Source organism: Myotis yumanensis, unplaced genomic scaffold (genome assembly GCF_028538775.1).
Source record: "Myotis yumanensis isolate MYYU_CA2020_CCGP unplaced genomic scaffold, mMyoYum1.0.hap1 SCAF_2, whole genome shotgun sequence".
In the NCBI taxonomy this organism is placed as follows: Eukaryota; Metazoa; Chordata; class Mammalia; order Chiroptera; family Vespertilionidae; genus Myotis; species Myotis yumanensis.
In genome coordinates, this window is record NW_027223753.1 from 162,814,656 (window position 1) to 162,840,563 (window position 25,908).

The 25,908-nt window shown below is 40.5% G+C and overlaps 2 protein-coding genes across 9 annotated transcripts in view; one reads left to right on the forward strand and one right to left on the reverse strand.

Annotated features, from left to right (window-relative positions):
- Positions 1-4,372: 4,372 nt before the first annotated feature.
- RPL35A (ribosomal protein L35a) lies at positions 4,373-8,502 on the reverse strand. Of its 2 annotated transcripts, XM_070406415.1 has the most exons (5): positions 8,445-8,501; positions 7,691-7,735; positions 7,310-7,462; positions 6,097-6,241; positions 4,373-4,433 (listed from the first exon to the last, which is right to left on the reverse strand). In XM_070406415.1, the coding sequence occupies exons 2-5, from the start codon at positions 7,699-7,701 to the stop codon at positions 4,410-4,412; spliced, it is 333 nt and encodes a 110-aa protein (XP_070262516.1). In that variant the 5' UTR covers positions 7,702-7,735; positions 8,445-8,501; the 3' UTR covers positions 4,373-4,409. The 2 variants fall into 2 exon arrangements, with proteins under 2 accessions (XP_070262516.1, XP_070262515.1); XM_070406414.1 differs by having other exon boundaries at positions 4,373-6,241; positions 8,445-8,502.
- Positions 8,503-8,751: 249 nt separating this feature from the next.
- Positions 8,752-25,908, forward strand: part of IQCG (IQ motif containing G) — a 43,258-nt gene continuing 26,101 nt past the window's right edge. For 3 of the 7 annotated variants that reach the window (XM_070406428.1, XM_070406431.1, XM_070406430.1), the window contains exons 1-5: positions 8,752-8,861; positions 12,376-12,443; positions 13,522-13,780; positions 20,341-20,552; positions 25,488-25,616. In XM_070406428.1, the coding sequence (XP_070262529.1) occupies positions 12,436-12,443; positions 13,522-13,780; positions 20,341-20,552; positions 25,488-25,616 (608 nt within the window). In that variant the 5' untranslated portion in view covers positions 8,752-8,861; positions 12,376-12,435. Of the gene's footprint in view, positions 8,862-12,375; positions 12,470-13,521; positions 13,781-14,396; positions 17,494-20,340; positions 20,553-25,487; positions 25,617-25,908 lie in introns of those variants that run through there. The other 4 variants (XM_070406429.1, XM_070406426.1, XM_070406425.1 and 1 more) reach the window with 4 other exon arrangements.

Consider the following 25,908-nt stretch of genomic DNA (forward strand, 5'->3'; position numbering starts at 1 on the left):
GGAGTACTTGACGCTTTCACGCCGGCGCCGGCCCCGCCCCTCACCGCTCAGGGCGGGTGGAGGGGCCAGCTGGCGGAAAGCTGCTTTTCGATTGGCTTGCGTCACCCGGAAGCTCACCACGAACACGAAAAGTGTCTCATTGCGGGAAGCCAACCATTAAATGCCGCTTAGCGGCTCACGTGAGTTGAGCTGAGAGCAGTGACGTTGATGGCAATGATGGTAGCCACTAAAGATATGCACGCAGTAGATGTCAAGGGGCTTAGACAAAGAGCTGCAGAATTCTTTATGGTGTGGCCCTCTACAAAAGGTGAATGGAATATAATTTTTAATGCATTTTTATTGATTCAGAGGGAGATAGAAACATCTGAGAATCATTGACCGGCTGTCTCCTGCACGCCCCCCACCAGGCATGGAGCCCGCAACCTGGGCATGTGCCCTGACAAGAATCAACCACTGAGCCACGCTGGCCGGCTTCTTGTTTACTTATCATTAGTCACCATTTGCAGGCCCATTTCTTCTTAAAGCCATTCCCTATAAAGCCAACCATGTGTCTGTCCTTTACTATTCAATCCTATCCCTTATTTTAAACCCAAGAATTGGCCCAGCTTGCCTGGCTCAGTGGTTGAGGAACGACCTACATGAACCAGGTCACCAGGTCACAGTTTGATTCTGGGTCAGAGCACCTGCTCCGGTTGCAGGCACGCAGAAGGCAGATCAATGATTATCTCATTTGTTTCTCTCTTCCTCTCTGAAATCAATAGAAATATTTTTAAAAAAAATAAAACACAAGAATTGCAACTAATATTAACTCAGTAAGAGACTGGGTGAATCCTTGCCATTAAGGAAACTACCTTCAAAACTGAACAGTGAGGAACTACAAAAAAATTTGAAAAAATCGCGATAAACCTGTGTAGCATATGAAACAAAGAAAACTAGGTATTGGAAGCACTTAGCTGGAACATTCAACAGGAAGTGGATACTGTAAATTACTATAGTTGGAAGTGTAGGGGCAGGAATACAAAATTCCTAAGAATTTGTATTTCATTGGTGAAGATCATGTACTCAAATACGGGGTAAGTGATTTTACCAATAGAGTCATCAGATAATGTGTCAACCCTGGTGGGTAGTTCAGTTGGTTAGAGCGTCTAGATATGTGAAGGTTACAGGTTGATCCCCAGTCGGGATACATACAAGTATCAACCAATAAATGGAACAAATCTCTCAAAATCAATTTAAAAAATAATTTTTTAAAATGTGTACCAATCCACAAGTGTAAGTTGGGATCCCAAACCAAATTTACCACTTTCACCTGTGCTCTTCCCACTACAAGACCACAAACAATAGATTATCAACAAAGAACACCTGTCACCTTCAAGTTCCTGGGTGTAACAGTAGTGTCATGGTGGGGAGGCTGTTTCAGTAGTCTAGTGGAAAAGCTGCTAGCCACTGAAGTTCATTTCTGTGAAATGTTGGAGTCATGCAATGGTAACTGTGGCTTGAAGACTATTTTTGCACAGACCGAACCTTATATGGGAACAGAAAAGTGCAGACACCCTCATTTTTGAAATGATGCATCAGTCAAGGATGAACTTGCATGCATGACTACCTTGCAAATACATTTACTTGTCATCCCAAGGATTGTCAGCCTTCTCTTCCCTGCTTTGCTCAAATGCCTATCACTTCTTGTGTATTCACCCCCATTGCTCTACCATCACCTATCCCACTCAGAATAGCACATTCACTTGACTCCTACAAAGGTGACAAGCAGAAACATCCGATTTGTTGTTCCTTTTATTTATGCATCCAGATTCATATGTGCCTTGACTAGGGATTGAACCCACAACCTTGGCATATAGATACAAAGCACTAACCAAATGAGCTACCAGGGCCACACTATTTCTTTTCCTTTCCTTTCCATGACTAACCTAGACCTGCCACCTGTGTTCCTGGACATATTCAGTTAAGTAACCCAGCCTCCTCAAATTCAACTCCCCGACCTCTGCAAAAAACAACAAAAAAAACACATCTGGTGCCCCAACTTTGTAAATGCATTAACCACCCAGCAAACAAAGGTGGAGACATGTTGCCCGTGAATATTCCTCTCTACTTAGTTCTTAATTTGTTAGTTTATGGAGTCTGCTCTAATTCAGTGCTCACAAAACTCAGTTAAGACTGTAATCCCTACCTGGGTTTCCTTCAGTTTATGCTGGGTTCCTATTGAGTTCTAAAGTATGAATCTGGTCAACTGTCAATCAAGTGCTTTAATGACACTATTACTAGTACATACAAGAATAGTAGGCCTAAAATCCCTAGCAGTTAAGACCTTGCATAACCTGGCATCCTAGTTTTTAATACTTCCCTATTCCCAACAGTTTTTAGTCACATTATATAGTTGAATGGTTCCTCACATGGCTTCTTCCCCTTAAAACTTGTCATTTCTTTTTTCTCAAATACCTCAAGCATTCCCCCTATCCCTGACCACCCCAAGAATACCGATACAGTAAACTCTCAATTTTGCAGACCTTGATTTAATAGAATTCGGTTTTAACGGACAAAAATTCTGACCTATATGTAGTGTGTGAAAAGTAACACCCTGTTAATTTTAAAATGCTTTTAACCAAAATTTGTTTATAATTGACAGGTTATTACTTTTGATTTCTAACAAATTTTATCAACTAGGCCATATAGTAGAAAAGACACTAGTAATTTCACCAACATAAATATTACATATCTACAACTATAGGCTACATATTTAAATCCACGAGCCACCACTCATAAATAAACAATATTCAGGTAGTGACTAGCACTTGACCTGATGTTCTGACATGCATTAAGCCACATCCCAGCCGTGTGTATTTGTTTACTTGCAGTGACTGGTGAATTTACTAGACTTTATTCAGTATAAATTTAAAATTACTGTAATATATATAGACAGAAAAGTTTCCTGTGAAAGTAAACTTTTCATACATACTTAATTCCAATTACACAAACTTGTCTATGTAAGTAGAAACACGTTAACTAGTCAATTTTTTAACATAAGCATCTGGAAAACCATTCACTACATAATGGACTTTCGGCTTTAAAGGGATCCCCCTTGCCCAAATTAGTCCATTATATTGAGGTTACTCACATGAGACTGGTATTACAAATACAAGCTCATTTCTGTGAAACATGGACTCTTCCAACAGCAAATTTGGCTTCAAGTTCACCACTGGACTAAAGCAAACCTTTCCTAGATTGAGTGCTATGAGTACCCAATGCTAATCCTTTCCTATAGCCTCTCCTTCAAAGGTCTTTCACACCACAATACATTTTTAGCATACTAATTGTTTCCCAGCATCTATTTAGGGAACCCAAATAAGAGGGGCTGTTTGGCAAACTCCGTTTATTTCCATGGGATGTCAAGACTTGTTAATAAAGGACTAGCTGCTACTGCATCAATTTACAACCACCATATTACAAACTGATTAACTTGGTTCAAACTTTTATTTCAACATTTTGAGATTTAAAATATTCTGCAGCCCTGCTTAATTTCCTTATTATGCTAAAATATCTCAATCCTGCACTTTTATATTAAAACATAGAGCCAAATAAAGTTACACTAATGAGGCAACACCAACCCTGACTCCCACACACATAGATAATGGAGGCATGCAGCATTATTTTGACATTTTCAACATACAAATTATTTCCACTTGTGATACACTGGAATGCTTTGTCCAGTCACAGCGCCAAGGATATCTCATCCCTGCCTATCCAGCACGCTGCCAATACCATCAATATAGTCTCCATTCAAATTTCTCCCAACTACCATTTTTAAGTCACAAGTTTTCCACCCAATCTATATTGAACAGTGCATACAATTGCAAGTTATTTTAAAGGATCAAGATAATAAGTTTCTTCACAGACTCAATCTAATCTGGGAGGCGGTTACCAGAATATTTAGTAAAATGCAGTACCAAAGTTGAAATAAACTGTTACAAGGAAGTTGTGGATTCATTTTGAGATGCAAATCTAGAAAAGTATCATGGTGCTTACCTGTACTGGCTAAAATTATTGGCTTCTGTACTTCCTGGAATATGCTATGTCTCCACTTGTCCAAAAGCTTATCAGGGGGCTAGGTTTAAGTACTCCATCACTTTCCAATGTACTTCTTTTTCACTGTCCCCAGTCAGTTAACTTGTCCCCTCTCTCCCTTAGCCTGTAAGGCCTGATACATTATTCCTATCCAGTTGTTTAAATCTCTGTAATCATCACTACATACAGCCCTCTGACTTCCTTGTATACTCTGAAAATACCTGATAACTACCACCATTTAAGCACATAGCAAGTGAATTTAGGGCAAAGTGATTTTTAAGCCATTTGACCAAAACACAAGAAAACAAATCCATTTTATTTATTTTCAGTGTTTAAATCCTTGAGGGGTACAGCATCTGAAGGGGAGAAAAGAAAATGTCATTAGGTGCATGTTATATATACAAATTTACAAATGTCATTAGTAACACAATATGAATAAATGTCCTCCCATACCCCAGGTGACACAAGACTATGGCCATGACTATGAAAAATAGATACTTGCCCTGACCGGTTTGGCTCACTGGATGGAGCATCGGTCCCAGGTTCGATTCGGGTCAAGGGCATGTACCTTGGTTGCGGGCACATCCCCAGTAGGGGGTGTGCAGGAGGCAGCTGATCGATGTTTCTCTCTCATTGATGTTTCTAACTCTCTATCCCTCTCCCTTCCTCTCTGTAAAAAATCAATAAAATATATATTTTTAAAAAATAGATACTAACTGCTGCACTGAAAGGCTTTGGGTTCATTCCCTATTCCTGGTCGGGGTGCTGTCAGGGTGCATAAGGGAGGCAATGTTTCTGTCTCTTTTTTTAAAAATACGTTTTTGTTCATTTCAAAGAGAAAGGGAAAGGGAGAGAAACATCAGTGATAACAATCACTGATCGGCTGCCTCCCCATTGAGGACCCAGCCTGCAACCCGGGCATGTGCCCTTGACTGGAAATCAAATCCAGGATCCTTCCGCAGGCCCACTGCTCTATCCACTGAGCCAAACCAGCCAGGGTCATTCTCTCTCCCTCTCCCCCGCACCCATCCACTCTGTCTAAAAATAAATATTTTGTGGGCCCAGCCGGCATGGCTGTGGTTGAGCATCGACCTTTGAACCAGTCAGGGTGCTTGATTCCCAGTGTGGGGCCTGCAGGAGGCAGCCCATCAATGATTCTCATCATTGATGTTTCTCTCTTTCCCTCTCTGAAATCAATGAAAATAAATTTTTTAAAAATCTGGTGAGGATTAACAAAAACAAACATCAGTTTTCTTCCACAAAATAAAACTAGCACCTAATCTAATAAAACTGTCATGATGAAAAGATGGGAAAATATTAAGAATTATGCCAGTAAATGGTATGTTCATTTTTTATTTATTTTTTAAAAATAGATTTTATTGATTTTTTACAGAGAGGAAGGGAGAGGGATAGAGAGTTAGAAACATCAATGAGAGAGAAACATCGATCAGCTGCTTCCTGCACACCTCCTACTGGGGATGTGCCCACAACCAAGGTACATGCCCTTGACTGGAATTGAACCAGGGACCCTTCAGTCTGCAGGCCGACGTTCTATTCACTGAGCCAAACCAGTTAGGGCAGTATGTTGATTTTTAAATTCCTAGCCACTTCTTTAATGTCCAATACATGTCTTTGCCAGAAATTTGTTCATTTATTTTATTTTACTGATTTTTTTTAGAGGAAAGGGAGGGGACAGAAACATCTATCTACTGCCTTCTGCACATGCCCCAACCAAGCCACACTAGCCAGGGCAGAAAATTATTCATTTACATATTATTTCCCTCCACAAAGCTTAAGCAAAATCTGAAATCTAGGCACAATTCACTTGAAAATTGTGCCTTCACTTTCCTTCTAATGTCAAGAATTTTATGTTCCATAATACATTTACACAGGAGCCACTAATTCTGTAGCATGATTTTACTAGTAACATTTTATAATCACAAAAGTTCTTAGAGACCAAAGTCCAATACCTTGAGCTTAGTTTGACTCAACAAGTATTTTGCTTATAATTGTACTTACTACACGGATTCTGTGTCCAATAGCCTTAGCAGGAAGGTTGCTTCGGAATTTAGCGCGAACCATTCCACTGTTTCCATGAGCACGAGTTACCTTTCCCCAGATTACTCTGGTTTTGTTTGGTTTGCCACCAGGAGTCACCGTGTTGCTGATTTTAACAGGGAATAAAAATAAATAAATTAATTAAAAAAAAACCGTGAGAACCCAGGCAATTAGTACTATAATATGGTACAAATTCTAAGTAACATATAGACCAGTGGTTAACCCTAGCTAACCACTTAAGTCATTACATAAAAGCCTGTGGCATCATTCACTCAACAATACCTTTGTAACATACCTACTATACTCCAGACACAATGCAGTTGTTTGAAATTTTGTAAAATACAGCAGTTTACAAAACAAATTCCTTTCAGAGGATAACAAAGTATATAGCCTTCATTTACATGTAACTATAATATAGAATGTAAGATGGTTAAGAGCTTTTGAAATACTGAAAAAGAAAAAAGGAAAGAGGATCAAGTAGTTTGAGGTACTTGTGTGCATCAAATTTTAAAATCAGGAAAGTCTCACTAAGAAGGTAACGAAGACTGAGGAGGTGTGTCTTTTGCTTGTGAGAAGGCAGACGAGACCAAGAGGTGAATCCTAGCTAGGTTAAGAGTAGAAACAGAGTCTTGAAAGCATAGTTTTTAATGACTCTGGCTTTTACTATGACATGGGAGCTTGAACAATGTACAGATGACCTGACATAATTCAAAGGATCACCCTTGATTGTAGGAGAAAAGGATGACAAAGATGAAAGCATGTACTCAGAGATTTTAATTGGTCTGGAATGGGCTTAAGAACCCAGGATAGAGAATTGATGCTCTGGAGACATACATCTTTAAGTGTGTATATGAAATATAATTTCAAGAAAATCAACCAAATGAATTAAGATACAGGAAAAGCACTCTATAAAATCTTAATATCATAATATAAAGAGCTGGCTTCTTCCGTGAAATAATGAACAGCTGTGATTAACTGCAGGAGATACTTAAATACAGCACCACCCTCAAAAGTAACATCATTCTATATCTATAACCTATAACCTATAACCTCCCATGAAGTTCCTAAACGTCCCAAAGTAGAAGCCACAACAGTACCAACGTACTCCTGTTTGAATAGGGAAATGGAACAAATCTCAAACAACTCAATACGCATAACCATACTATAAACTTACTTCTTTGCTTTGTACACATAAGCACATCTCTTGCCTAGATAGAATTCTGTTTCATCTCGAGCATAAACACCTTCAATTTTAAGAAGCGCCGTGTGCTCCCTCTGGTTCCGGAGACCCCGCTTATAGCCAGCAAAAATGGCCTTGGACCACAGCCTAGGACACACAGAATATGTATCAGCCACAAACTGCTGCAAGATCTCGTTTAAATTCAACAAACCACCAGTCTGATTTGACTTGTAATGACCCCATCCACCGGTCATCCACAGCAAACATCTAATCCACGCCCCACCCCCGCACTAGTTTCCAGTTCGCCTTTAGTTAGGTCCATGCCTAATGAATAAAAAACGACAAGAACAAAGCGATTATATTAAAAACGCATACCTTCCAGACATATTGGTCCTTATAGAAGTCCTGTTCCCAGCAGGCCTTAAAACAAAAAAGAAGCAGTTTAAATTCGTGCCAGGCACGTTCCCCACCTAGTCCCTGCTTTTCTTAAAGTTTAAGGCTTAAACCTGTCGGCATGTCCCGTTCGGAGCACGGGGAGACGTCATTGTGCTGCTTAGCAAGCACATGAAGCGCCGTCTGGCAAGACACTCCAACGTCGGAGAATGCCTGGTAACTAAGTAAACTCCAAAATGAAAGTTGCAAGACCGTACACCTGCAACCCCTAAAAACTCCTAAAGGAAGTCCTAAGAAAACTCATGTCACGATCACTAGAAAGATCAACAAGTCAGAGAAGCACGGAGAAAACAAGACTCTTAAGCAATGAATGGGAAAGGAACACTGAGGCTAGAGATTACAGACAAAGCCAGGTTTGCAGGGGGACCCAACGGAAAGAACCCCGCCAAAAGCTGCCGCTGTCTCAAAAAGGTGAATGCAGACGATAAAGTGCATCTGTCTCATGAGGTACGGGCCCAGGAAGCAACTCTGACTACGGGAGCACCCGTCTCCCGGGCGTCAGGGGACCAGCACCATCGGCCCCACATCTCTTCCATCCCGTCCTCCCTGTTGCTGGGACCCATCAAAATCAACGCCTGGCAGAGCCTCCGTGGCCCAGCAGTGCCTCTCCGCGAGATGTGGTGGAACCCACTCCAGTTATTTACCCCTAAACTTCAGCCGCAGCGCTTCCACTCACCTCCACAGGGTCCAAGATGGCGGAAAAAGGAAGGCAAGGCCCCGCCGCGTGGCCTTCTGGGAGAAACACCTCTCCGCCCCGCCCTCAGTTTAGGCATCTTTCGCAACCGCCCAAAGAAAACACAGATCGGGGAAATCCTTTTCTGACTAAAACCAGCCACATTCAAAAGCACTCTCACAGTTGTGTCCCTAAGTAATTTCAGCTTTGTAAGCAGCAACGTGTATGATATTGGAGCAGAGGCAGGCAGAGCGGTAGCCAGCTAAAGGAGGAGAAACAACGGTCCCAGAAAGCCCCGCGTTGCCATAGAAACATCGTGGTTGGGCTCCTGCGTCATCGCGTGCGGTAGGTGGAAAAAGTGAGGCCGGCTGAGAAAGTGAGGCGGGCCGGAGGACGTCACCCCCGCTTCGGGCACCTCAGGTTTGATTCGCCAACGTGGGGGTGTCTTTCGCTCTTACCACACGGGAGTAGGGCGAGCGGGGCCTCGGAGCCCAGCCTGGAAGAGAGAGCCCGGTCGCACGAAGGGGGAGCTCTTCTCTGTGCCTTCCCCTCTCTCCTTCCTCCTTCCTCCTGTACTCCTTCCTCTCTTCCCAGAAATGACTTAAGCTCTCACCTCAGCCTTTGTTTTGTCCCCGAGGGAAAGGAGAAAACAAGGCTTTTTTTTTTGTCGTAAAAAAGCCTTATTCCTTTTTAGGGAGAACTCACTCAGCTGCCATGCAAACTGGGCGCCCAGTAATAGGTCTTGAGTAATTACTTGTAGAGACAAGCTTGATAGAGATTAATGGACGTCGGAGATTTTCATTTCCTGATTATCGCACATTTGTTTGGGTCACCCTACGGATCCATTCATTTATCGAACCGTGTATTGAACGACTCCCCTGTACCAAGCTTGGTTTTTGGCTCAGAGGACATTGCAGTAAACAAAACAACAGAGATCTGCCCTCACAGAGTTGACTTTCTAGTAGGGGGAGCAAAATATATTCCGAGTACATTTTAAATGTAACGCTGACCAGGTTTGCTTATGGATAAGGAGTGAGAGAGAAAGAGTAAAGGATGACTCCAGAGTTTTATGTGATAGATGTATATCAGTCCTATTTCAAGTCAAATCCTTAGAAATATACATCAGGATAGAGTTTATGTGCCTTTATGGCCCACTCCCCCCATCTGATTTTCTGTATCCGAGAAATATACTAGAAACTCACTGTGAGAGAATGTGCTAACAATTCCAGCATTAAATGTATTAGAAAAGTACTCCTCGGAGGAATAACGCATTGTGAGTTTGATTCCTTTGTTCGTTCATTCTACAAATAGTTATTGAACATGGGATACAATAGCGAGCATCAATGTCATGGTTCCTGATCTCATGGAACTTAACAGTCTAGTGGGGGAAACTGACATAAACATTGCAAAGTGTGAAGAGAGTGTTGCGGGAAAATAAAAGTGTAGTCAAATCGGTGCTTGCACGGAGGAATCCTGCTCCAGCCGGATGGAGGAGTAAGGGAAGGTGTCACTTGCAGAAGTGTCAGTCAAGGCATTTTCAGACTGCAGGTGGTCACCCATTAGATCATCATTATAATCCTCTTTTAAGGCCCATGCAATAGAATGAAAAATAGAATGTATCACAAATGCTACAGGTAAATTATTTTATGAAACTTTTCCAGTTATGTGCATGGATGTGTATTTACATATATACTGTATATAAAATGTGTGTGTGTCATTGTAGGTCATTGTGTGGGTGTTGTCCTGGAAGGAGAGGATTGGCAGAGTTGAAGAGAATTTAATAAGGAGTCTGCTTACAAAGGTGTCGACAAGAGTGAAACTGCAAGGGATAATGCATGCTCCAGGCACATGGGGAAGAAGTTACCTGAGCCCCCAAGAGAGAGCAATATGGAGAGGGTTGCCTGACAGGAGCCATGGCCTTTAATAGAGAAACAGCCGACTAATGGTGGTCTGGAGGAATAAACACGGGACCTTACAATCCTACTCTTTGGATCTCTTTTGAAATTTCCCACTGATGCATGAGGCAGTCCATGTGGATTAGAATCCCAGGGCACAGGAAGTGATGGAGATTACATTTAGAGGGGGCAAAAGGCAGATAGGTAGCAAAATGGCACTAATTTAAACTGCTGCCTGATGGGACTTTACAAGATGAGAGCCACGAGAGCAAAAAGAAAGACAGCGCCAGATAGATATGGGAAAGAACAGATCATGAAGGCCTTATAGGCAAAGTTAATCTTATTTTTTGTCCTAAGGCAAAGGGAAACCATGGATGGGACATGATCAGAATTTTTTTTATTGTCTTTATTATTAAAAGTATTACCTGTGTCCCCTTTTTTTCTCTTTTGACCTCTTCTAGCCTGAGCCCTCCTCCCTTGCCCCAGGCCTTCACCCCACTATTGTCTGTGCCCATGGGTTATGCATATAAGTTCTTTGCTTCATCTCTTCCCACACACCCTTGTCTTCCCTTATGATCAGATTTTCAATTTTAAAAGATCACTCTTTCATTTTAAAAAGATCTCTTCCAGCCCAAAACCCGCAGCCAATCAGTGATTCACTCTCATTATTGATGTTTCTATTTCTCTCTCCGTCTCCCTCCCTCTCCAAAATCAACAAAATATATATTGAATATATATAAAAAGATCATTTTCAGTCTGACTGTGTGGCTCAGTGGTTGAGCATTGACCCAGAAACCAAAAGGGACTCAGGAACCAAGAGGTCACTGGTTTGATCCCTGGTTAGGGCACATACTCAGGTTGTGGGCCCAATCTCCAGTAGGGGTGTGCAGGAAGCCGCTGATTGATGATGTTCCTCTCATCGGTGCTTATTTCTCTATCCCTGTCTTCCTCTCGCTCTAGTAATCAATTAAAAATATATTAAATAAAAAAGATCACTTCCAATTTGGAGGCAATTAGGGTAGTTCAAGCAAGAAACAACATGATCTAGCATGGTGTTAGAGAATATGGTAATATTAGGTAAAATCCACAGGACTTGGTGTGGTTTAGATTGGAGGATGCTGATGTCAAGATGAAGGAGGAAGCAGGAATGACTCCTGGATTTCTAGCACTGAGGAATGAGAAGCTAGAACAGAACAAAAGTAGTGGAAACTGTAAGCATAGCTCTATCTTACCTATGCGAAGTACATGGACCTAGGCCCCAAGTTGAAAAAATATAAAAATAAACAACACGACAAAAGAACAAAATCTTACGAATGCCATACTGCTTCCTCAAGACTGTCCTTGCACCAGAAAATGTGGCTAGTTTGGAGTATGGTTGTTTTAAAATTTACATAAACATTCTGATTCATATGTTGTAATTTTTGCATATGAGAATTTCGTTGTGTGAGACATTTGTACCACCCTTCTTAGGATCACTTTTTTTGTGAACAAAACCACACTGGAAACTTACCATTCAGTATAGAGCAAAATTCTCCATAGAAAATTTAAAGCTCTTTTAAGCAGAAAGGACTCTAGTTTACCGAGGAGGGGTAACATCTTGGTAGCTGTGATTTTTTAAGTGTAGTCTCGAGTGTTCTTTAAGTCCAGATGGAATCAACTCTGCTATCTGACAGATCAGGGGAAAGATTAATTAAATATTTTAGTAATCAAGGTAACAGAAAAGCAAATCTATTTTATAGAGGTTACCAATTAAAAAATCAGAATATAATACAAAGTATGAAAACCATGTTGGATATTAATTTACCTTAAGAACAGACTCACAGATTGCGTTTACCTACCGGTAATTCAGCTGGGGACCTAGGAGACCTGCACCTCATGATGGTTCTTCCATCTCTAAAACTTAAAACTTCTAACAGTAAAAAGGTGGGATAAGCTACAGCTTTTGTAATTCTTTAATTTCCTCAGAATGGAAGAGCATAGAAAGAACTTAAATGTCATTCAATACTCAAACTAATCTCAACGTTTTCTTCCCATTTTAGCTGACTTCATTTTTGTGAGATTATACATGTACCTTGGAAGTTAAAGCTAACTTAAGAAGAATGGAAGCGTATGTTCAAAATTTCAATTTATTTTGTGTGTATTTATTTAAATTGCCCCTTACATTAAATTTCTGTGAATTACTTATCTATTGTTATGTAACAAATGACTCCAAAACTTACCTACTTAAAATATAAACATTATTTCACGCAGTTTTTGTGGATCAAGAATTTGGGAGCAGCTTAGCTGGATGGTTCTGGGTTGGGGTCCCTCAAAAGGTTGAAGTTAGCCAATCCTGCAGTCATCTGATGACTTGACTGAGGCTGGAGGATCCTCTTCCAAGATGTCTCATTTATAGAGCTGGCATGTTGCTGCTGGCTGTTGGCAGGAGGCCTTGGTTTCTCACCCTCATGAACTTATCCACAGAGCTGCTTAAGAGTCTCCATGACAAGGCAGCTGGTTTCCACAGTGTGAGAGATACAACAGCATATGGGAGAAGCTGCGATGTCTTTTATTTTATTGATTTTAGAGAGAGAAAAACATTGATTTGTTTTTTGACTTATTTATGCATTCATTGGTTGATTTTTGTATGTGCCCTAACCTGGGATCAAACCTGCAAGTTTGATGTATCGGGAGGATGCTCTAACCAACTGAGCTACCGGGCCAGGGCCTGCACCTAGCCTTTTATAACCTAGCCTTGGACTCCACAATATTCTTTTAGTTTCATAGGTTAGCTAGTCCTATTCAATGTGCGAGAGATTACAAAAGGGCATGAAGGTGAGAATCATATGGGCCAACTTGGAAATTGTCTACCACATTCTGTTTTTCACTAATCATGAGGCACTTTTGGTTAGTAGCATCTAAAGATGTTGCTAGAAAAAAAGTTAATTCAAGTTGGTTAAGCATAGCCAAATTGCATGGATCACATAACTTCGTTAAACAGTAAGTTGCTTGCTTATGGTTGGTTAAAATGTCACTGAGGTATTTAGCAGAATCACATGCAAAACTCCTACTTTTGTTCATCTTGGTTATATTATATGACAATATAGACTTCATAGGAGCCAGTCTACATGCTACCTGTGCTTTTGAGTTTAACTTTAAAATCTTTGGTGGCTGACTTATTTTTTTCTTTATTTTTTCTGTGGAAGCCAACTGGAAGCCTCAGATCTTTCTTCAAAACCTTGGCAACCTGAGGTGATGGTGTCAGTGACAGGCGAACCACCTAGTGTTGTAGTAGAAGAAACAGCTCAAGAAGCAGACATAGAAGTCATCCCAGAAGTCATAGAGTCACTCTCCATTCTAGATGTACTGAGGATCTCTGCTGTTCTGGAAGATACCACAGACCAGCTCTCTATTCTGAACTACATCATGCCAGTTCAGTATGAAAGAAGACAAAGTAGCAGCATGGTATATTTCATTGAATCTATTTTTTCTTTTTATTTCTCCATTTACAGTATCTATGTCATTAAATTTAACATGGAAAATAGCATCTTTATCTCAGATAAGGGCTATAATAATAACCTGAAATATGGACTCTCAGTTGGAGTGAAATAGCCATATCTCAAGGTACATTACCAGCCAGAATATCCTTTTCTTCCAGTATGCTGGCATTATTCAAAAGGCCTGTAGTTAAATAGGTATAAGTACAGTATGTGCACTGAGATCAGACAAATTACTGAGTTGTCCCATTTATACTTCTCAGCTGCTAAAAGCTAACTGAACACTAGGTGGAGGAAATTCAACTGCTGGACCCTCTAAACATTGCTTTAATCTTTTAAAATGACTGTGTTGTCATTTCAGAATATATTGTGATCTGCCCTTCTGAATATCCGCCACATTATTGTGTCAGTCATTACATTTCCAATGATGCTGTGGACTACTCAAAGCACGTATTTAGTTATAAAAAAATTCAACATGGTAGTGTACAAAAGATTTATAAGTTATTAAACTCTTGTTAATTTTAATAACTTAGGTTGTACACATACAATAAAAATTTTAAATACAAATACATATTTATTGGTAGCTGGCGATTGGTGGAGAAAGCGGCAGCTGTCCCAGTGGAGGCAACGATGGGGCGGTCCCCGGCAGTCGGGACCAGCTGGAACGTGTCACCACCTGGCGCTTCGGTGATCGCTCACCTTCCCTGCGTGTTGCCCTGCACTGCTGTGGCCAGCGGGGAACCATGGCCGTGCTCGTCATGCTTCTCTCCTTGGTGGCGGGTGTTTTGGGGAACGAGTTTAGTGTATTAAGATCACCAGAGTATGTTGTTTTCCGCAGTGGAAATTGGTCTATACCAGGAGAGCGAATCCCAGACGTGGCTGCATTAGCCATGGGCTTCTCTGTGGAAGAAGAACTTTCTTGGCCTGGACTTGCTGTGGGTAACCTATTCCATCGTCCTCAGGCGACTGTTATGGTGATAGTGAAGGGAGTGGACAAACTCGCTCTACCCCCAGGCAGTGTCATTTCCTACCCTTTGGAGAATGCAGTTCCTTTTAGTCTTGACAGTGTTGCAAATTCCATTCATTCCTTATTTTCTCAAGAAAGTCCTGTAGTTTTGCAGTTGGCTCCCAGTGAGGAAAGGGTGTATATGGTGGGGAAGGCCAACTCAATTTTTGAAGATCTTTCAGTAACGTTAGGACAGCTCCACAATCGCCTGTTTCAAGAAAACTCTGTTCTTAATTCACTTCCCCTCAATTCTCTGAGTAGTAACAGTGAAGTTGATCTGCTCTTTCTTTCTGAACTGCAAGTTCTGTGTGATATTTCAAGTTTGCTGTCTCGACATAAGCATCTAGCCAAAGATCATTCTCCTGATTTATATTCACTGGAGCTGGCAGGTTTGGATGAAATTGGGAAACATTACGGAGAAGATTCTGAGCAATTCAGAGATGCTTCTAAGGTCCTTGTTGATGCTCTGCAAAAGTTTGCAGATGGCATGTATAGTCTTTATGATGGGAATGCAGTGGTAGAGTTAGTGACTGTCAGATCATACGACACATCACTTGTGAGGAAGACAAGGACTATCCTTGAGACAAAACAAGAGAAGAACCCATCAAGTCCCTATAACCTTGCATACAAGTATAATTTTGAGTATGCAGTGGTTTTCAACATGGTACTTTGGGTAACGATCTCCTTGGCCTTGGCTGTGATTATCACCTCTTACAATATTTGGAACATGGATCCTGGATATGATAGCATCATTTATAGGATGACAAACCAGAAGATTCGAGTGGATTGAACTTCCGTTATGCCAGAGATACAAAAGGGGTTTGGAAATTGGCTGTTCTGTGAAAATAGTGTAATTTAAAGTAGATAGTATACTTTAAATTTGTTTTAAAAAGCAAATTTTGTTCTCTATTTTATGTGTGCCTCTGAAGTTGTTTTATAGTAAAGTATATTGACATGAATTGATTTGTGTGATAGATTTCATAATATGCTCAAATATTATTAATTATAATTGCATTCCATTTAGTATTTGAATATAATGCACTGAAATAAATGTAAAACATTTAGAATAGTTTGTGTAATTTATGTTGAGACAAAGCACTTGAGTTTATTAGAGAAACTTTTTTTCCCCCAATATATTTCTTTATTGATTTCAGAGAGAAAGGGAGAGGGAGAGAGAGATAGAAACATCGATGATAAGAGAGAATCATTGATTGGCTGCCTCCTGCACGCCCCCAACTGGGGATCGAGCCCGCAACCCGGGCATGTGCCTTTGGCCTGAATCGAATCTTGGGGCCCTTCAAACAGCAGGCCGACACTCTGTCCACTGAGGAAAACTGGCTAGGGCTTATTAGAGAAACTTTTAAATGCTCAACTTCCTTACACAGGATAGGTGAAAATTATATTTGGGTTGTTATATACTATGAGCAGTGGCTTATTTTGATGTTAATATCTCTGAAGCAAGAGAAAAGATTTTAAACTTTAGAGCAGCCCTAAACTATGAAAGTGCATGTGCAGTCACTTAGATTTAGAACTGCATCTGATTGACAGAGGATAGCTGTTTTTTAACTTATTCTGAAAGTTTGATGATCCACATTTGGTCTAATGTGGATATTAAAAATACTACAGTGGAGGACACATTTGTAATACCTTAACTAATAAAGAATTTTTAAAAAAATAAATAAAAATACTACAGTGATTTAAGAAGAAACTAGCTTTGTGGAGTTATAAATGCTTGTAATTATACACACAAAAACATATTGAGGGAACATTTTGGGCCATGAATATAAAAATCTTTTAGTTTGCTGGCCAGTGTGGCTCCGTTGTTTTCAGATTCAATTTCTGGTCAGGGCACATACCCAGGTTGCAGGTTCAAATCCCTGTTGGGGTGTGTGCAAGAAGCAACCAGTCAATGTTTCTTTCTTGAATTGATGTTCCTCTCTATCTCCCTCTCACTCTCTTCAAAATCAATAAGAAAGCATATCCTTGGTTGAGTATTAAAAAAACGTTAAAAAAATTTTTTTCAGTAACTATGGTTTATATCATTATAGAATATTATGTGTAAATAGATGCTCCCTACTTTCCATGTGGAAGTGGACCAATGTCTATAAAGAGCGACAAAGATAATGATTCCAAACAAAAAATAACCCACATCTTTATTAAGTTTAGCAAAATTAACATTATATAATCTGTATAGAATATATTCTTTGTATTTTTTTGGGGGGGTACACAATATATTCTTATTTCTGACAAATGAAAATTGCTTTCAGCCCTTGCCAGGTAGCTCAGTTGGTTAGCACATCATCCCAACACACCAAGGTTGCGAGTTTCAACCTGGGTCAGGGCACATACAAAGAGCCACCAATGAATGCATCAATAAGTGGAACAACAAATCAATGTTTCTCTCTTTCCCTCTCTCAAATCAATAAATACAAAAAGAAGAAAATTGCTACATAAATGAGAAGGTAAATTGCTTTCTATGTCTAACTGAACAAGAAGTCCATATTTATTGTGACTAGATCAAATTCCCTTTAATTGCTCCTTATAATTTAAAAATTATTATTATATGTATAATCTGGGTTTGTAAAGCTTTTTTTTAAAGTTTAAAACTTTTCATATAAACATAATCCATGGACACAGACAATAGAGTGGTGAAGCCCTGGGGTGAGGGTGGGGAGGGCGGCTAGATGGGGTCAGTGCAGGGGAGAAGGAGGACATATGTAATAGTTTCAACAATAAAGACTTAAAAGATAAAATGAAATAAAGTTTAAAAGTTTAGTTCTACCTAGTTTGGCTCAGTGAATAGAGCGTTGGCCTGTGGACTGTAGGGTCCCGGGTTCAATTCAGGTCAAGGGCACATGCCTGGGTTACGGGCTCCATCCATCCTCAGTAGGGGACATGCAGGAGGCAGCCAACCAATGATTCTCATCATTGATGTTTCTGTCTCTCCCTTCCTCTCTGAAGTTAATAAAAAAAATTTTTTTTAAAAAGTTTACACAAAATTTTAATAGAACACTGAATTTGGAGTCACGAGACCTTTGCAGTTTAGTTGTGTGCTATGAGCAATTCATTTCACTTTCTTGGTCTTAGTTTTCTCATTTGTAAATTGTGATGGAGTTTTAAGTAAATGATCTATATGGTCCTTTCCAATGCTAAAATTCTATGAGTTTGGGGGTAGTTTTAAAATGACCTTAATAGAGCCCTAACTGGTTTGGCTCAATGGTTACAGCATCAGCCTGCGGACTCAAGGGTCCCAGGTTCGATTCCGGTCAAGGGCATGCGCCTTGGTTGCGAGCACATACCCAGTGGGGAGTGTGCAGGAGGCAGCTGATCAATGTTTCTCATCGATGTTTCTAACTCTCTATCCCTCTCCCTTCCTCTCTGTAAGAAATCAATAAAATATATATATTTTTAAAAATGACCTTAATAGATATTAATAGGTATTTTATAACAAATTAATTTCCTTATCAATTTATGAATGGCAAAGAGATTAGAAACCCAAGAACTAAGCCTTTCAATGCATGTTCTGGTTCATGAATTAAGATAGTTAAAAATAGTACAGAGGAGAGTAGTGTTTCCTTCCTACTTACTGTCTCCTTCAGTAAGAAATAGCCCTGGCCAGTGTTCTCAGTGGTTAGAGCTACAGCCCATGCACCTAAGGGTCTTGAGTTCGATTCCCCATCAAGGGCACATACCTGGGTTGCAGGTTCAATTTCCAGCCCTGGTCAGGGTGAATGTGGGAGAGAACCAATGGATGTATCTCTCTTTCTCTCTCTCCCTCTTTTCTTCCCTAACCCCTCCCTTCTTTCCACTCTTAAAAAATAAATGGAGCCCTGACCGGTTTGGCTCAGTGGATAGAGCATTGGCCTGCGGACTGAAGGGTCCCAGGTTCGATTCTGGTCAAGGGCATGTGCCTTGGTTGTGGGCGCATCCCCAGTGGTGGGTGTGCAGGAGGCAGCTGATTGATGTTTCTCTCTCATTGATGTTTCTAACTCTATATCCCTCTCCCTTCCTCTCTGTAGAAAAATCAATAAAATATATTTTTAAAAAAATAAATGGAAAAAATATCCCTCAGGTGAGTAAAAAAGATATTCAGTTAACAAGATGAAGTCTTATACATAACAATGATACTGTCAGGCATTAAAAAAAGGTAATTTGCCATCATAGAAATTCAAGAAAGAATGAAAAACCCAAATTTATAAACAGCCTTCAGCAGTAGTCACCACTTCAGTAAATAAAAGAACACAACTTTTGAGCTGTTTTATTCTGGCTAATGATCTTCACCCACAAAATTCTCTGACTTAACAGAGGTTCTGCTTATGATTTTTAAAAATATATATATTTTAGTGATTTTTTTTACAGAGAGGAAGGGAGAGGGATAGAGAGTTAGAAACATCGATGAGAGAGAAACATCGATCAGCTGCCTCCTGCACACTCCCTACTGGGGATGTGCCTACAACCAAAGTACATGCCCTTGACTGGAATCGAACTTGGGACCCTTTAGTCCCCAGGCCAATGCTCTATCCAGTGAGTCAAACCAGCTAGGGCTCTGCTTATGATTTTATAGAAGTATAAATAATAAAGGTTTGCTCAGCTGGTGTGACTCAGTGATTGAGCATTGACCTATGAACCAAGAGGTCACGATTTGATTCCTGGTCAGGACACATGCCTGGGTTGTGGGCTCAGTCCCCACTGTGGGGCATGCAGGAGGCAGCTTATCAATGATTCTCTATCATCATTGATGTTTCTCTCTCTCCCTCTCCCTACCTCTCTGAAATCAATAAAAATATTTTTTTTTTTAAATTGATGGGTCTCCTAAAATAATGTTTTGTTTTTACTTCATAGTACTATAGTTGTTCAATTTCATAAATGTTACTATGCCATTACCCTATATGGCATGGGATATACATTTTAAAATCTTAGTATATATGTGGGGTTTTTTCCTTCAAAGACTTCACATTGTTCAGCCTTATAACAACCTGGAGTTGAAAGGTTAGTTGGCATTATCCCATTTTTACAGTCATTTTTATAGATAATGACATCTCCAAGTAGATTTTTTTTTCATTTGTTTGAAACATGGAATGGAATGATGAAACTATACTAACATACTGGGCTCTATCAGAAGCGAAGTAATGGACCTAAGGTTGGAAAGAGATCCCTTGCAGGAAATACTGTTTCTCCTTATAGTCTAATGCCCTATCTTGTACATAATGTATGCTATGTAAAAATATTAGTGACTGGACTAGATAGAATACTTAGCTAGTTCCTTAAAGTTCTCTTCTAAAAATTCCTATTTCTATTAATCCGTAAATCAGTTTGACACAATTGCTTCCTTTTCCAGATGCCTACGCATAAAGGAAGAGGCAAATGAGGGCTATCAGAAAAACAGCTTCCGAGGCCTTACACTTCCCCTTTCTCTCCTAGAAAAAAATGAGGTTAAAACTGTAGGCAGAGGCCCTCGTATAGCTTTGTTTCTTTACTCTTTGAAAATCTGTGTTACATAAAACATCATTTATTGTTTTTAGAAGAAAAACAATGAAATGAATTTAGAAGAAAAAAGCCCAGAAAACCCTCCAGCGGTCCCAAAAATGTCGAAAGAAGAACCCAAGTTGCCAGAAATCAGACAAGGAGGACAATTGGCCAATGAATATAACAAAGTGCAAGATCTTGTCCTCCAAACACCTGCAAGGCAGTCCGTAATTTCTACAGAAACACTGAAAAAAATTCAGAATGATAGGTAAGGAAGGAGAGCATATTTGGAAGTGTAAGTGTATTTCTGGGTGGATAAAGAATGAGTGCTAGGGTGGCTGGCTGTCCTCTTCCTTTCTGGATGTTTCTTATATCCAAAGTGAGTGCTGATAATAGTATTGACTTGAGTCTTTGTTTGCAATTTTTAAAAATGAGAATAACTTTGCAACATTAGTGTGAGGATTAGAAATGAGGCTTCAGTCAAGTGCCCGGCATAAATTGATAGCTATTGTGATGCTTTATCCATTAATAAGAGACAGACATCATCAAAGTAGCCAAATTTCAAGCTAATGTTTTAATCCTGGTGGTTTTTTAAAGACAGTCTCAATTTCCATTGTCTCATTATTCAGTTTTTGTTGTCAACCGACTTGCTGACAAAAAAAGCCTGTTATGTTTAAAAGAGGGTATAACAGCCCTAACCGGGTTGGCTAAGTAGACAGAGTGCCGGCCTGCGGACTGAAGGGTCCCAGGTTCGATTCCGGTCAAGGGCATGTACCTTGGTTGCGGGCACATCCCCACTGATGGATGTTTCTCTCTCATTGATGTTTCTAACTCTCTATCCCTCTCCCTTCCTCTCTGTAAAAAATCAATAAAGTATATTAAAATAATAATAATAAAAAATAAATAAAACATGGTATAACGTTAAAAAAAAGAGAGGGATAACATTATGGTAAGGATTTTTGGTAAGTGGGAGCTTGTAGTAATTGCCTCGGGCCACTAGCCAAATCCAGCCTGTAGTCTGTTTTTGAAAATAAATTTTATTGGAGTACAGTGTTGCTCATTTGTTGACATATTGTCTATGGCTACTTTCACGCTACAACAGTGGAGCTGAGTAGTTGTAACAGAAAATTTATGGCCTGCAAAGCCAGAAATATTTACTGTTTGTCTCTTTACTGAAAATGTTTGCGGACCCCTGCATTACACCCTCACCAGTAGAGTAATGTCTCTTGTTAAAATCAGTCTGGCTCAGATTTGCAGACATGACAGAAAGGTGTTTACTATTAATGCCCTTTTCATTCTCAGGATGAGGCTCATGGCTTTTCAGATTCTTGACTTCAATATACTTAATTATTATGAAAAAAAGTTATTGAATCTTTTTATGTGAATTATTATTAATACATTACTATGTAAGTGTAATTCTTGCTGACTCTATATCAGAACATTAAATAGCAGTTTAAAATTTTTCTACTTAAGAGAATATAAAGAGCAATGGACTAGGAGTCAGGAACCTGGATTATATGGTTCTAGCTTTATCTCAAATTAGCTATGTTTAACCTTTGTGAGCCTAGGTTTACTCATCTCTAAAATGTGACGGTTTTATTAGGGTCTTTCTTTTTTGTAAATTTAAAATGATTTAACTTTTTCAAACTTATAAACTATTTCAAAAGTGAAGAAAAATGCAAAGAATAAAATAATGAACTTACCTATATAAACATCAAATTAGCATTTTACCATGATTGCTTTATTTTTTTAAATTTTAAGTATTTAAATTGCTTTAACATGTGAATACATAAGTGATCATTTCATTTTTTAAATATTTTTTAAATTAATTTCAGAGAGAAAGGGAGAGGGAGAGAGAGATAGAAACATCAATGATGAAAGAGAATCATTGATTGGCTGCCTCCTGCATGCGCCCCACTGGGGATCAAGCCCGCAACCCGGGCATGTGCCCTTGACTGGAATTGAACCTGGGACCCTTGCGTCTGCAGGTCAACGCTCTATCCACTGAGCCAAACCAGCTAGGGCCATGATTGCTTTAGAGCTTTCTATTTTTTTAAAATTTAATTTTGTTTTATTTCTTAAAGTATTACAAAGAGTATTACATATGTCTCCTTCCCCCCCCCTTGACATTCCCCCGTCCTCCCCTACCCCCTAGTGTCTTGTGTCCATTGGTTATTCTTTTTTTAAAATATATTTTATTGATTTCTTACAGAGAGGAAGGGAGAGGGATAGAGAGTTAGAAACATCTATGAGAGAGAAACATCAATCAGCTGCCTCCTGCACACTCCCTATTGGGTATGTGCCTGCAACCAAGGTACATGCCCTTGACCGGAATCGAACCTGGGACCCTTGAGTCTGCAGGCCGACGCTGTATTCATTGAGCCAAAACAGTTAGGGCTCCATTGATTATTCTTATATGCATGCATACAAGTCCTTCGGTTGATCTCTTACCCGCCCCTCAACCCTCCCCAGGCTTCCCACTGTAGTTTGACAGTCGTTCAATACTGCTCTGCCTCTGTATCTATTTTTGTTCATCAGTTTATAATGGTCTTTATTATCCATAAATGAGTGAGATCATGTGTTATTTTTCTCGGCTTCCCAGGGGCCAGCGCAGACTTGCAGGGGTCGTCTCAGCCTCACAGGGGCTGTCTCAGCCTCACAGGGTCTGTCTCAGCCTCACAGGAGCCGTCTCAGCCTCACAGGGGCCGTCTCATCCTCTCAGAGGCCGTCTCAGCCTCACAGGGGCCGTCTCAGCCTCACAGGGGCCGTCTCAGCCTCCCAGGGGCCGTCTCAGCCTCCCAGGGGCCGTCGCAGCCTCGCAGGGGCCGTCGCAGCCTCACAGGGGGTGCCGCATCCCACGTTGGGGGTGAAGGTGCAAGTCAGAAGCTCCTCTCGCTGTCTCTCCTGCTGCTCCCTTGCGTATGGCCGATGCTGGAAGTTTCTGAGAGCAGTCTGCAGGTGCTGGACATCATACTTTAACTGGTCAACACGAAGTTTGGCATGCTGTCTTTTGTTGGGCGGCTCCTTGCTAGACAAAATCTCCAGGCGTTCTTGCTGGCTGAATATCTGGTATGCTTGCTTGGATTTCGTTTTCTACTAAGTGCACAGATTGCTTGTCTGCCATCTCCCAGTGTCCCATGTGAGACTGGATCTGGTGGACTTTCTTGTGCGTTTGCTGGTACAGCGGTTCCATGTCGCCGGTCCAGCCGGGTCTGGCTCCAGCTTCCTCCGAACCTGATTCTGCTTCTTGAGTGTGTCCCTTATAAATGCGAGGAGTTGAAATCTATAGTTTGTTGGGTTAGGCTGCACAAGTGCAGGTGGTTCCTTTTGTGCCACTGGCACAGCTTGGGTGGGGATGTAAATTGAGTAGGGCGGGATCTCCGGGAATCACCAGGGCAGAGCAAAGAGCAATGGCATCTCCGCGACTCCTCGCCTCTCCGTGACTCCGCGTCTCCGCGTCCCCGAGTGCCGGCAAGCAGCTTCGTGAGAAAGCCACCCTCGCTCTCCAACCCGCTGCAAGGCTGTCCCTCCTCTCCCCATAGCGGTCTGGGACCTCAGAATCCCACCCCAAACAAGCTCAGTGGATTCGAGAGTTTGTAACCCCTTCCGATTGAAAAAAAACCGCACATCCAGTTGCAGCCCACCTAGCGCGCGACTCCGTACCTCTGTTCTTGGCATCTCTGAACATCCTACTCAGTTTCAATGCTCTTCTTTCCTTCCTTCCAGTTGTAGAGCTTCCACTGGGCCAGCTTTCCTGTGTTTCTGAATGATAGCTGTTTGTCTTATAGTTGGTAGTTTCAATGTTGTTGTGGGAGGCAGTACGCACAGGTCTGTACCTTATGCTGCCATCTTGGTTCTCCTGGGCTTTCTATTTTTAATAAGATAATTTCAGATATAATTGAAGCCTTTGATCCCAGCACTGTCGTGCTTCCCCCACAGATAAACTGTCTTCTGAATTATTCTTTTGCAAATTGTGATACTTTAAAAAATATTTTTATTAATTTCAGAGAGGAAGGGAGAGGGAGAGAGTGATAGAAACATCAATGATGAGGGAATCATTGATTGGCTGCCTCCTGCACACCTCCAACTGGGGATTGAGCCCGCAACCGGGGCATGCGCCCTGACCGGGAATTGAACCGTGACCTCCTGGTTCATAGGTTGATGCTCAGCCACTGAGCCACGCCGGCTGGGTGTGACTCTTTTGTTAGGTATGTAAGTGTATTATTAAGCAATACATATAGCCCTGGCTGGGTAGCTCAGTTGGTTAGAGTGTCATCCCAATATATGGGTTCAATCCTGGTTGGCCGGGCGCATGCAAGAGGCAACCAGTGGCAGAGCCAGCGTGGCTCAGTAGTTGAGCATCAACCTATGAACCAGGAGATCACGATTCGATTCCCAGTCAGGGCACATATCCGGGTTGCGGGCTTGATCCCCAATGTGGGGTGTGCAGGAAGCATCCGATCAATGATTCTCTCTCATCATTGATGTTTCTATCTCTCTCTCCCTCCCCCTTCCTCTCTGAAATCAATAAAAATATATATTAAAAAAAAAATAAAAGAGGCAACCAATGAATGTATGGATGAGTGGGGCAGCAGATGGATGTTTCTTTTCTTTTTCTTTTTCCACATTTCCAACCCATCACTCCTAGAATGTGGGTTCTTTCTTTATTTTTTCTGAAATTATGGATGTTTCTTTCTTTCTCAAATCAATCAATAAAAAACAAAAAAACAATATGTATACTTTACATGTTTTTAAATGTACATTCAATGTTTCTCAGTCCTTGGTATGTAAACTTTTTCAGGTTAAGAAAGTTCTGTTTTATTTCTAGTATTCTAAGAGTTTTTGTTGTTTGTTTATAAATAAGTGTATGTTGAATTTTGCCAAATGCCTTTTCTGCACTTATTGCAATGATTATATGGTTTTTCCTCCTTTTGCCTTTATTAATGTGATGAATTCTTTAGTAGATTTTCTAATACTAAACTACATTGGCATTTCAGAAATAACTCCAACTTAGATATGATGTTCCTTCTGGGTCTTTCCCTGTCCCCCCTTCCCCGCCCCCCCCCCCCACTGGGAGGAGAGGGGGAGTATAGGGGGAGGAGATGAGATCTCCTTCTGGGTCTTAACTTGTGTGACTTCTGTAGCCCTTTGTGAATGTATTGAAATATGAATCTTATTAACTTATATTTTTCTCTCCTTACAGGCAATTTCTCAGTGATGTGATTGCAGATACCATGCAGGAGTTGCAAAATTCAGGCACTTTCAACAATCTCCTGACATGTTTGAATGAAGAGAGGGAAAACAAAACGCATTTCTATGATATCATTGACAGGTCAGAGTAAAACTAATTTTGTTTTCTTTGTTGCATTTTAAAGTGCTATAAAACTTACCACAAGTCCTTGATTTCTAAAACAAGTAAAATTTGTGCTTCTCAGGGAGGATAGATAGAAGTCAGAAATTTGGGTTTTATTCTTAGTTCTGCTCCGACAATAATTCAAGTTTCTGGGCTCCTGTTATCTGTATGTACAATATACCAAGAATATTCTTCCTATCATATAGTAGTCTTTTTTTTTTAAATACATTTTTATTCATCTTAGTGACTCACGCACAGCAAATTGGAAAGA

Coding starts and splice junctions, on each gene's coding strand:
- RPL35A (XM_070406414.1), bottom strand. Junction 6,242..7,309: donor TATGTGTACAAAGCAAAGAA/GTAAGTTTATAG, acceptor TGTTAAAATCAG/CAACACGGTGACTCCTGGTG.